Raw genomic sequence first — 13,561 nt, 5'->3', positions numbered from 1 at the left:
TCTCCCAAGGCTTTTCCTTTTGCTTGGCAAGCATGCACAGATAAAAAGAAAAAAGTAAAATGTAGAACTGAGCACACTGATTCTCCATCACAGTTTGTATTTGAAATAATAACATCAACAATCTATAATTCCAAGTCTGCTAATTAATGCTATGGCCCAGATCCTTAAGTGAATGCAAAAATAACTTGAATGATTTAAAAATGTACGCAGAAAACCATTTAACCCCTCAAAATAACCTTCAAGTTTTGAATTTTATCATCATGAAATGTCCTTGACAGTTTTAAAATAACTGATAAAGACACAATAAATGATATTCATAAAAATAAGCTTAGTAAGTGAATTTTTCGATTAGTTAAAAATAAAAATGGTTACATTTCATGATTTTTTATGCAACATTTTAAAGTTTTTGTAAAGCTATTTTGTCCAGTTTTCTAAAGCTGCTGAAGAATTTCATTTTTTTAGGATCATTGTGGCTAAACTGCCATTTATCAAGCTCAATTTTAAAATACTTTTAGTACCCTGTGATTTATTTATACACGACAGTAAACATCTTGTGAACATTTGTTTAATGAACATTAAAAAGAACCAAAACAAAATACTTGTACATGGAGAATAAGATAACTGCTTGTTTTTCTTATATGCGAAGCTTTTCATGAATATGTTATTCCTTCTCTAAATAAGTAAATATAAATACGTAAAGGTTTTTGCTAAACGGTCTCTGCCAGGATTTATATTCACAGAATACATTCTGGAGAGCATTCAGTGTATGAAGGGTTGAGTGAGGCAGGTTTACTGAGAAAGTAATTAACACTTTCCATCCTTTTCAATGGCAAAACTCATAAATATCCCTCTTCTTTGGAGACATTGATGCACCCTTGATGAATAATCTTAATCATTTGTCACGTCTTCCAGTTTGTTCCCATCTTGTGTTTGCTAGTCTCTTCTCCTAAGATGGGCAGTGGAGGAAGAGAAGCTCACACTGCTGCGTCACGCTAAAGGAAGTGAGACTGCACCGTTGGCTCGACTGCGGCTTCTCGTATGCACACTCGACTCGGTGAGCTCCTCGCCATGATCTTCAGACTTCTTGTCTGCGATGTTGGCCAGAAATCGCAACGTGACTGAGTCCCACTCCTCTGGAAGCAGCAACAATAAGAAGCCCAAGCAGATGATGCATGTGGCTGCAAGACGCACCATGCTGAAGATCACCTCGTGTTTGAGGACATCTATAGCTACAGATAGTAATCAAGGAGGAGGAATGGGGTAAGGTAGAGAAACAAAATAATACACAAAAAAAACATTAATTGCAAAGTGGCTATAGAGCAGGGGTGTCAAACTGATTCCGCAAAGGGCCGCGATGGGTCCTGGTCTTTGTTCCAACCAATCCAGTGGCGACAATTTGGACCAATGAGGAGTCTTCTAAAATAAGTAGGACCTGACTGCAATCAACTGATTATACTGGTAAAAGGCCCCACTTGCCTTTTGAGGACCAGTTTGACATCCCTGCCATATGAGATTGATTCATTCATTCATTTTATGAACTGCTTTATCCTCACTAGTGTCGTGGGGGGCTGTGGGGTGCCGATGCACATGCACATTCCACACAGAGGGACCGACCTGGATTTGAAGCCCAGACCCCAGAAGTGTGAGACCGACGTACTAACCATTCAGCCACCGGTCCACCCATAGGGGGTTGAATGAAGCATATTTTTCTTGATTATCTTCAGTAAAACCCATCTGTTCCACTGCATTTTGCAGCTTTGTAATTTCAGCGTAACTTACTGATCTCCATGTGGGCCATCAGTACCGAGTTCAAGCCATTTAGTGTTGCTGTGGAAACCTGACCCTCCCTCTGCTAGATTATGCTTGTAGTTGTGGGCTGTGTTTCAGAATGCTGGTGATTGAGTTTCTAGCGTGCTGAGGAAAATGTTAGTCACTTTGCTTTCAGTTGTGTGAGACCTAACCGATTATATTAGATTAGCTAGAGAAAAATCAAAGGATGTAAAGGCCAACTTGAAATCCTTCCACTTTCCTTCGTTAAAGAGAGGATCGAAAAAATCATTTTTCTATTTATATTAATATTCATTCGTTAATTTTCTGTACCACTTTATCCTCTCATAACAAGGCAAATCTCATTATACTTGTAGATTGAGAATAATAGCATTCAATTCAATTCAATTTCAAATGGGAAAAAGGTCTTGGCAGCCTTTCATCAGGCTTCTTCTAATCTTCTCAATAATACGTTTCTATCCACGACTTGGAGGTGAATTTTCCGAGATGAGGACACTTTGGACTATTTTACTTCGAACCTGAATAATGGAAATGTGTTGTTATTCATCATTAGTATTACCCAATGATACTAATCATAAAGGAGCATCACCAGAAACCTATATTTCACGACTAAAGTGAAAGAAGTGAACAACTACACAGTCAATGAAAGACAACCTTTTTTAGTTGTTCAGTTAATTAGACTGCAAGGAAGAGCTTATGATCTAAATTTGAATGATATCACTGATCTAAAGTCAGACAAATACATTTGCATAAACTTCCCCTTAAAGACTCTAATTTAGAGATTCATTTAATAGTGATAATATGGATAATTGTTTGTAATATATTCAGGGTCATATTTGAAATACCAATAAAAAACTTGACCTGCATTTCCAGGTACACTGAGTAGAGTTCCTATTGAGATGAGAATGGGGTATGTCAGGACCACACCAACATGAACCAGTATGTTGAACACTGCAACAGACGCAAAGTACATTAAAATACACATTTCTGCATTTTCACTGTAAATTATATTGATATACTGTATGTTTATGGTGGTTCACAAGGATTCAGCACCAAATATAATGCCAAACGCTTTTTTAAGGACGAATTTGTGATCTCTTTGGCAATTTACAGCCTATAGATCTGGAGTGCCTATACACTTAGAGCCACTTTGTCCAACTGTATCATCATTAATTATTAAATGCAGATGTACGTACTCAAATTTATGTTTTAACAAATGTACTCTAATGTATGTTTAACATGGCTATTTAGATGAAGCTAAAAGAACTTGTATCACCTCAAACAATAATGCAGAAAACCCCACGGCATTCTCACCTAACCAGAGTCCTGCGAGACCACACATATAGCCCCAGGGCAATGAGGAGAAAGAACCCCATTGCTCTACTTTGGTGTAATAGAGGATGAGGGGCACACAGGAGATGAATATAAGGTTGAAGAAACCCATGGTTGAAAGGAAATGAGCCACTTCGCCAAGACTGGCACTTCCCAGGAACATCTTGAACAGCACCTGGATTGCAAAAATAAACAACAATATGGTTGTCATGGTTGACATTAACTCAACTAATGCTTAATACACACTTGTTTCAGACTGCTTACCTTATAAAGAGCTGAAGTTGAAGCTGAGCCCACAGCGAGCGCCACCCCAACAAAGGAATCACCATGGAAACCGTCAGCATATGCCATCATAACAATTCCCGTGATGGCCATGATGGCAGCAACAATCTAAGAGAAGAGTCCATTAATAAGATGAGGAATCTGCTGCTATCTGTATCTTTTTCTCCTTAAAAATCAAAATGTATATACTACTACCCGAACACCCATGAAGCGGTCTTTGAGGACAATCCAGGAGAGGAGAAATACAAAGGCCTTGTGGCAGCAGTATAGGGCGGAGACATCAGTGGCGGTCAGTTTCTTCAAGGCCAAAAGGTATAAGTAGTTGGTCAGTGTCCACAGGATGGAGAAAGGGGCAGTTCTCTTTACAAAAAGCTTCAGAGTCATCCCATCTTCGCCAAAGAGCTTGCTGCACTCTCTGTCGAAAGACATTATTTCTGTAAGATCTGCCCATGAAGCCATGTGTGCTATATTGATAAATGTGTTGTAATCGCTAGGAATAACATATAGAGTACCTAACATTTAAATTCTGTTTTCCTTAATTTTTCTCTAATCATAAGATGGCTAAAAACATACTTTAGCTTCTACAGACATCCGTCCGTGTATCAATTGTTGTTTTTCTAACCCTTTCAAGGACACAAATAGGGATTGTGCAAATGGTTGTCTATACATGCATTTCCTTTTAATTGAATGTAGTCTGGCTTTTTAGCTATATATATTGTATAAAAAACTGATGGATGGATTCACTTATTACCTGAATTTTTGAATGGGTGTCTGTTTGTCCCTTGTGGTCACCACATGTCCAGAGTAATAAATAGGAAAAAAGAAGATATTCCAGTTGCTACTGAACCACGATATGAAGAAAGGACAGGAGAATGACTTGAAGGTCAGCTTGACTGCCTGAGTGGTACCCACCCAGGAAGAGGAGATGCACAGCACCATCAGCAGACCACCGAGCACCTTCAAAACTATACTAGTGCATGTCTGGTATGACTGACTTTCCACACTTGTCTCACTACCAGGGGTCTCAGCGTGAGACTCCAAACCATCCTCTCCTAATCAGAAGACAAACATAGTTTTAAAAAAAAAAAAAACAGGTAAATTCAGGTAAATTGACATTCTGACTTGAAACAACGAGCACGATACAACGATATGTCAAGACACATAATGCCATATAAAATACAATTTAAAAAATAACATCCTTATGTTCATGATCTATTTTCATTTCGGACAGTAATTCGATTGATGGGTCATGGGCTATACTTAGTTATTGTCTACATCTGAAATTATGAGAACACGACAAGAACAGGAGCATGGTGGAAGAGTGGTTAGCAAATCCGCTTCACTGTTCTGAGATTGAGGGTTACATCTTTGGTGAGTGCTGACCTTCCTGTTTGAGTTTGCATGTTCTCCCAGGTGGTTGAACACTCTATATTGCGAACGTAAATGGCTGTTTGTTTCCTTATTCACCGATTGTGGGTGTCCCCCCGCCTGCTGGCCATAGGTGTCCAGCAATTCACGTGATCCTTGTGAGGATAAGCGGTACATAAAATGAATGCGGAAAAAATTGAATAAACTCTGCTTAATGGGTAGACTGAAAAAATGCTACTGCTTCTAGTGTTGATAGGTCATCGTGACAAAATAGACTGCAGTCATCAACATGGCACTGAATCTTGGACTAAGACTTTAGCAGAGTGCTCTACACGGACAAGTTCTTTACTTTCAGCATGGAGGGATCAATTTACACTAGGGCAGGAAAATCAAAGACTTGTGCTGCCCAGCCTCTCTCTGCTTGCTCAGCATGAGAGGCATGGCTGTTAGTATTTTCCTTCTAGCATTGGACAGCATCTCAATACTACTCATTACTGCATCGATGGATTTTTTAACCGATGAGAATTTAGCACAACCACTCACAAGCTGCCATGAAAACATATGGATAGAAAGTAAGTTTCTGCTTGAACTTATGAAGTCAGTTAAAGACTTTGTGGTTGCAAAATGTAACCTAACAAATGAATGTTTAAAGTGTGCCTGCAGACCCATTTCTTCTCTTTTTGTTGCTATATATAATGATACTACTTAAAATTGGATGCACTGGTTTTATCACATCACCAAAAAAATAGGCAATTATGCTGAAGGTACGGTTGCGATACATCAAGACTTTTTAGAGTTTGGGGTTAAACTGTAAGACCAATTAAAATCGGAACTTGAGATGGTTGGGTTGCAGTATTTGAACAATTATAAAATCAAAAGATTCATAGTTTATATGCATGGAACTGATGCAACATCACTAATATAACACCAAGATGACAATAAGTTTATTAATCTGTTTTTAAGCGAGCTTTGCGGCCCTCTGGTAATCATGCCCACCCAGGGAATTTGCCTCTTTAGTTCATTGTTAGTCTGATCCTGCCTTTGAGAGATTTTTCTAGTATACCTATTCATGATATACGGTATATTGTCTTAATTTTAACAATATTTTATTGAGGAAATTTATTAAGGCGATTTTGTCGTTTCCTTTTCTGCAAGAATGCAGCAGTTCTGTTCATTTTGAGTACTTCATTTTATTCTGCAAGTAAAAACAGTTTTATATTCTACATTACAGATAAAACCTAAAGCTTTGAGTGTTGGATGCCGATGCTTCAGTCCTGAGCTATAAAAGCCAATACAGCAGATCTGGAGCCAACATGCAGTAATATTAAAACTCCACTATTCCCCTACCCCAGGGAAGCAGCTCTCATGGCCAAATTATTCTCTTTTGTGATACTGTTATTGCTCAAAAATATGCTCACAGTTATTTTAACATTCGTCAACAAGAGAAAAGGTGTCCCTGGTCTTTACAAAAGTTCTAACTTGGTTCAATTTCATCAAACAGCTCCACAATACTGACAATACAGTATCCTTCATTATTGACTTTTTTTTTTAAATGGAGCACATCTATTCCATGTGATGGAATCTGCTTTTCCAGCCCAATGTTTCAATATGGTGGTGTTTTATTGTTGCATTGATGGTTGGACTCCTGCTGGGGCAGCAATGTGCAGACTGAATAAGTCGTCTTAAGAAGAAGTGGGATGTTGATGATGTTGACAGAAAAGGGATTTAGGGTATCTCATTTCAATCTCACAAAAACAAAGGTGAGCTCTACAGATTAGAAAATGGATTCAAGGCTTTTAGGGATCAGGGAGTTTGATTATTTTTGAGTTGTGAGCAGAAAAGCTCCAAGCGGTGAGCAAAACTTGCTGATATCTTTGTTTTGTGGCTCTTTTCTTCGATCCAGCTTGGACCGTCCATGCATGCAGGCTATCTTACCCATAAAGATAGAAAGGTGTGTATTTCTGCTTTGCATGCACCACTTCACCCCTTGAACTTGATATAACAGGTCCATTCGTAGCACATAAAAACTGTCATTTAAAGCCCTTACATATATATCATTTGGACTAAGTGTAAATGTAACCTTTATAAAAGGATTTAGAGTTAACCTGAAGTTACCTTCCGAGATGGAGCAGGTCAAGACCTGAGTGCTGTAAGAGTTGAGAGGAGCCACTCTGGCTGAGTGTTTCTTCATCCTCCACTGGGGGCCACAACACTGTCCTTCCCCAGGAAGTCTATTTATCTTTGTCAAAGCCTGTGGACGTCAGACGCTCTTCTTCCTCGTTCTTTGCATCCTTACTCCTCTGCTACTTTGTCTTCTTCACGCTCTTCACTTATTCCCCCAAGAACCTCTATCGCTCTGCGTGCCAGTTTAGTGCATCTGTCAACTCTTCTCCTCAGCACTCCAGTCTGGACAGGAGTGACACAGCTGACTGGATGTAGTGCAGTCTGGTGGAGACACTACTGTTGAAATGCCATGCCGTGATCCAATGCCGCCACTGTCTCCAAGGGAGACTGAGATTCAAGTGCGTGTGGCACGGTGCAATCACTTCCGTCATCTCACTTCATCCTCGCCACCCCCATCTCGTTTGTCTCCGTCCAACACACTTTACCCCCTCCCTTCTCTTTTACTCTACAAATCAGCAGCTTTGTTTGGAAGGTAACCAAGCAGCCCAGAATAATTATGCTGCGTTAGTTCCTCTCTAGCACTCCCTATCCTTTTTCTACCTGAGCAGACCTCACTGCTCTGTTTTCTGCAGTACACTATTGACTTATTTCTTGTTTTCAAAATGCTTGCACACCAAATAATCTAATGTAATATCAAATACATGAGCATCAGAATTGCCATAGGTCACCGATCTACCGGTTGTGTTAATAATCCTATAAAAAATATTAATTAAAAACAACTACCAGACCATAGCAAAAGACAAGGACACTTCCGAAGTCTCGGCAATTCTCTGCATTTAGAGGAAGTTCATTTATTCCTACATTTATAACACAGTCTGGTCAGGGTCACGGGGCGCTAGAGCCTATCCCAGTTGGCTTTGAGCGAATGGCAGACCACACTCTAGACTGGTTGCCAGTCAGTCGTAGGTCGCCATTAGGGAGAGTGAAAGAAGAATTCTGGAAACGCCTTTTTTGCCGCACCCACACAGGGTTGCGGGTTGATGAAAACTTCCCCAAAGTTAAGCAACAGACCACAGCATTTGTATTTAAAATACAAAGTTCATATTTTTTACAGGATTTTTAAGAGCATTGTATATCTGAGGCTGCTCATCTTAAATCATTTCTGTGTTTCTGTCTCAAGTCAATTTCTCTCATTCTTCTATATTTGACTTTAATGTCATGTAAATATAAAGGAATTTCAAAGTTATGGAGTTCTGGACTTATAGTATTCATAAATGCCTCATTAGTATGATGCAGTATTGAGTCAAACATTCATTTCACGATAAAGTAGTTGTGTAATCAGTGAAGTAAATAGGCAATCCAAGCTTATACACTGTTTATTTAATTATTCAGAGAGGTTGTTGGCTTGGGATATGGCTCATTGTATCATTCATCTGTCTCTTTTCTGCAGTAGCACTGCATCACAGTGCACAGTAGTATTTGGTGTGTACCGTGTCCAAGCTTTTTGTAGATGAAAGAAGTTCCTCATTGAAATATTGCGGTTGTATTCAATTCTTTAAAATATTTCAATCAGAAGGTTTTGACACACATCAGTCAATACTGTGGTGTTATATATATACTATATATATATTTTTTTTTAATAGAATCCACATTCTTTATATGTCTTAACTTCCCAATTGTAAGATATCAAAGTTCAGCTGAATACATACTAAACCTGAAGCCATCATAATGTATAAATGTACTAGCCAAATGCAGCTGAAGCTATACGATTTTCTCTGGAGTAAGCAAAGGATAGGACAATGGATCCCGTGAGAGGAGGGTCACTTAAAAATAGACCTGCTGATGAGTGGAGACAACTCTAGACAGAGAGGGACGGCATGAAAAATATCCTAGTCAGCAAAGCCCTGGTTACTAATTCCATCTGATTAAGAGTAGCAGTGGCCTTTCTGCTGTCACTGAAAATACTGTAATATTCGTATATGTAAGGTAAGGGGCAAAAATACTTGCTCGGTAAATCTATTCATTATTTTATAGTGGGAAAGCATGTATAACTACATTTTTCTATTGACATGGTGACCTTTCCTGAAGCCTCAAATGAACTCAATGTTGAAATAATAATTCTCCATTGTTATTAGAAAAACAACACTGGACCTAGTGGACTCACATCAGAGATCAAAGCAGCAAAGAAATAAAGCATCTACCCTTTTTGGCCCCATGGCAACAGCTGCACTCCCATCTACTAATGCACTCAATCCTTTTATTAGGCCCTTTTGTCATTTAGATTAAAATTTCCTGATACTTTTCAAACATATTTTCCAAAACTTGTTACATACTATAATATAATTAAGATAGATAAAAATGTGACTGTTATGGAATTATTTATTTCAACATTTAGACATCCTTACTTTTGCCAAAAATGTATGAATTCACTTGCCCCTCAGGGAAAGTGAATTGGAAGTTGGACGGCATCTAGCGGTGAATTCTACTATAGCATACACAATTTCAATGGGCCTATCTATCATATTCTCAAAGGATGAGCCAGCTGGAAGCCTATAGGAGTTTATTTTTAACCCTAGACTGTTCCCTTACATATTTTCAAAAACCTCTGCATGAAAAATGCGGTCTAACCTTGACCACACTGCAACAAACATCAGCAATGCATCTCATTAAAAAGGCTTTAAAGGTCAGTTTATCGATGCTATGCACTCAGTGAACTCAGAAAGGCACCGTTAGGCAGCTAACGGCACTCAGGTCTAATCATAAAAAGCATAAAAGCATGGAAAACTCTACCCTAGTGTGGCATAATATGATCTAATTTTAGTATTTAAATACAGTGAGGTTGCCCAAGTATCCCAAATCACCTGACAAGAAGTACATTGACTTATGACTACTATGCACAAAATGGTCAGTATGGGTCAGCAGATCTAAAGGTCCCTTGGTGAAACATCGCACCCACTACTACTTACAGGGTGTTTTCACATAACCTCGTGAGATGGTGGTGCCTAACAGTACTCCAGGAGTCATTCAGGCATGGTTGACAGTGAGCTTGTTATAAATATCTCTTCAAGGAAAGGCATGGGAACGAGTTTCATCAAAATAGCTGCATAAATAAGCTCTATGTTTGGAGAGAAAAAAAATAGATGTGCTGTTAACATTGTTTATTCAAGGAGTTTCTCATTCTCTTTTTGCTGTAAGTGTATTGATGTCTTTCTGTGAAGGCAGTAAACACAACACAATCATAAAGCTGAGCAGTATTTTCATGTTCCTTGCATTAGGACTGTCCAGTCATAGAGCCCTCTTTATAATTTAACAATTTAAAACCACATACCCAGTAAATCACCTAAATGGTATTCCAAGAGGAGCTGAGGAGGCATTTGCTGCAAGCTATTATCTTGTGGGACAGCAGGAGCAATAAAGCTAGTCGGGACATCACTCTGGGTTTTTGTGTGTATCTATGTGTCCGAACCATTCCTGTTCTTCTCATGCACATAACTGAAGGGATCATATTTTTTTCATTCAATTTCTCAACCGCTTATCCTCACAAGTATTGCGAGGGATGCTGGAGCCTATCCGAGCTGACTTCAAGCATCAGGAGGGGGAAACTCTGAATTAGGTGGCCAGCCACTTGCAGGGCACGAGGAGACGGACAACCACACTCATACCTCGGGGCATAATATAGAGTGTTCAAAAAGCATACCCTGTATATTTATGGGATGCTGGCAGTACCCAGAGAAAACCCAAGTGAGCCCGGCAAGAACATGCAAACTCCACCCACATTGAAGACTGACCCGGGGTAGATCCAGTTTGTGCGCGTACAGTACTTGCTTATTAATGCAGACTAAAGAAAACAATATTATAGTGCAAGTACAGCGCCCTGAGGATTAACTTGTATTGGCCGGAAAAAAAATTGGATTTGATGAATAGATGAGGGCATAGCAGATGGCCAATCTTATCAGAAAATTGGTAATGTTTCCCAGGTTAAATATACCCATCATCTTACAGATGCCTGGTCTTTTATGGGCTCGGAAAGGATGCTGTTATGATGCACACCTGCTCCTTAGGTCTGAAATTATAGCAGAGTCGACACACTATCACTCACCTTGATTAGTAACGGATTCCGATGCAGAGCGAATAATACTGTCTGACCTTGCTGCTATTGATATATCATTTCATGGTTCCAAAAAGTGACTCATGGGAATAAAAATCCTCTGGACCACTATGTTTAATTCAACAACGACTACTATGATGAAAGCACCACCCGATGGCGTTTGTATGTCATTACAATGTGCAATGGGTGCAATCTTTATTTTAGAAAAGTTGGCTATGAAAAAGAAAGCCAAATAAAGAAAATAGCAACCAATTTTCACCCAAGGTCCTTCTAGAGAAACTGACAATGATGGATGCCAATTATTCTGGTTTGGGATTCTGTGCAGGTGTTTTAAAACAGTATTATACAATTGTATTTTACTGCATAATGAACTCTTACAGTGAGTGTAACATCCGGCCACAATTTCTACTAATAGAACTCCTTAAAATGTACGATTCTTCAATACGAACCACATTTACTGCCACTACTTACAATCCTATATTGCTTACCCCCCAAGGCTCATTATTGGATCATTTGTGAGTTGTTTTGTTAGTCTCCAATCTGAAGTTTAGGGTGCTTTTCATTATCCGAACCACATCTCATGGGATCAACCTGAACAGTAGATGGCTCCCAAATGAGAGTCCATGATTGCATTCATGATAAATTTACTACAATGGAAAGGACTTAGATAATGAGCACAAAAGCTCATTTCCTTGTCTCTAATCCAAAAATCTATTGTAGTGAAAAGAAGCATCTTGATTGTATAATTTCTTAAGTGAACTTGCATTTTTGCATTTTGTTTCTACTTTCTAATATTGTGAGTTCAGAACTTGGAGATATTTAAATAATGTTCCGCGAATCTTTTATGTAACAACCAGCTGGGGTAAAATGTTTTGGAGGTTGCGTGCAAAGTCTAATTCATTTGGAGTGAAGCCTTTCTGCCTCTGACGCAAGACTTCTTTTGCACAATAAAGCCAATAAAGACACAAAGTACAAAAACGACTGTGCCATCATTGTCTCCATAACCATTTATATACCATGAGATGAAAACCAAAATCAATATTTTATAAATCAAAATGACTAAGTGAATCAATTCTTAGGACAAAGTGCTTTTGGTACTGTATTCACTAGCCAACTACGTACCAACATTTAATCCAGGCTTTTTGTCCGCATCAGCAAATGCATGTGGATTGTTTTCTTTTATTGCATGTGAGGCTGAATTTTAAGTCTGGAAACTGCCCTGAAGCATTCTCTTGCATCACGGAGTTCATCATTAATATTTTTATACATAAATGACAATATAAAGCATGTCTGTCGAAGTAACCATCAGTGAGACATCAGTGATTGACCTGAGCAGCATCAGGTACATGTGCACTTTGCCAGCTAACTATGGGTACCAGGCAGGGGCCAAAATATATTGGTGGCCAGCCAATCTTCCTTATATCATATATAAAATATGATTCTATAATAGTTCATATGATTTCATTGGTGGCCTAAAGAAATTAGAAATGGGTCATGACCTTGTTTCCATATATAGTCATGATTTCAATTATCTTTCAATTCATGTGTAAGATATAGAAAAGAAAAAAATATAGCATCTTGTTATTTGATTTCTTCTCTTATGGTATATTCTGTGTCACAGAAAGGTAAATATTATATTATCTGAGCAGTGTAGAGTATATCATAGTGTAGTATTGTTTTGAATTGTGTTGTATTGTTTTAATCTCTTCTATTTTATTGTGTAGTGTCACACAGAGTGGTTGACTATGGGCTATAAATAGAAATTCATCTAATTTACAATATATGTATTTGTATTCCCTGATATATTGCTGCATCTCCGATGAATTTCATTCAATTTTGCCTTTAAACACTTACTTCTGTGACTGGAGTAGCCTGGGTTGTAGCCGTAGTATCCGGTAATCCTTAAGATGCGGTCCTCAATGTCGTGCACACCGTTGGCTGTCACTTTGGGGTCGCTGTCCAAGCGGGGACTGCGACCCGTGGCCCGCCTCGGCGTTGCTTTGCCCGGCAAAAAAGTGTTCTTGCAGTCGAGTGGCTCCATCCTGATGATACAAGGATGGATGTCACTCTCAGCCACGCTCTCAGTGCTCGTCATGGTGGCTCGGATGTGCGGAGGCAAATCGTCAGACGCAGCATCTGAAAGTCGCCCAGAGTCCACGCTGCATGGACAATTAGAACATTGACATTCCTCCAATAACGCCCAGCCAACATGTCCCAATTTGAGAGTGGCAGAGGCGTGCGGCAAGGGGGCGTGTCCCTACTGCCACATGTGTTGGATGACATCAGAATTTCATCCTACATTCAACATTGAACCAAGAATAGTAATGAATAGCACCTTAAAATTATTATTTTTTAAATAATTTGGGGTAGATTTTCACTGTGTGGAGATTGCATGTTGTCCAGTCCTGAAAGATAACCTCAATTATTGTGATATATATCCTTAAATAGCCAAATTGTTACTAGTTAACCATACATTAGTCAATTCGAATGTATTCAGCATAACTCAAATAAATCTTTGTATCCTGTATTTAAAAGTAAGTAAAACAGACCCAAACAATT

The 13,561-nt window shown here is 38.9% G+C and overlaps 1 protein-coding gene across 2 annotated transcripts; it reads right to left on the bottom strand.

Moving 5' to 3' along the window:
• Positions 1-544: 544 nt before the first annotated feature.
• On the bottom strand, positions 545-13,200 carry slc35f4 (solute carrier family 35 member F4). Of its 2 annotated transcripts, none has more exons than XM_077731896.1 (7): positions 12,857-13,200; positions 4,154-4,454; positions 3,598-3,817; positions 3,385-3,510; positions 3,103-3,295; positions 2,650-2,739; positions 545-1,229 (listed from the first exon to the last, which is right to left on the bottom strand). In XM_077731896.1, exons 1-7 carry the CDS (start codon positions 13,095-13,097, stop codon positions 988-990), a joined length of 1,413 nt encoding a protein of 470 aa, XP_077588022.1. In that variant the 5' UTR covers positions 13,098-13,200; the 3' UTR covers positions 545-987. The 2 variants fall into 2 exon arrangements, with proteins under 2 accessions (XP_077588022.1, XP_077588023.1); XM_077731897.1 differs by lacking the exon at positions 12,857-13,200 and adding an exon at positions 6,886-7,355 and having other exon boundaries at positions 546-1,229.
• Positions 13,201-13,561: the final 361 nt, after the last annotated feature.

The sequence above is a fragment of the Stigmatopora nigra genome, chromosome 13 (genome assembly GCF_051989575.1).
Source record: "Stigmatopora nigra isolate UIUO_SnigA chromosome 13, RoL_Snig_1.1, whole genome shotgun sequence".
Taxonomy (NCBI): domain Eukaryota; kingdom Metazoa; phylum Chordata; class Actinopteri; order Syngnathiformes; family Syngnathidae; genus Stigmatopora; species Stigmatopora nigra.
The sequence above is the reverse complement of the archived record's forward strand: the minus strand, read 5'-3'. Positions and strand labels throughout refer to the sequence as shown.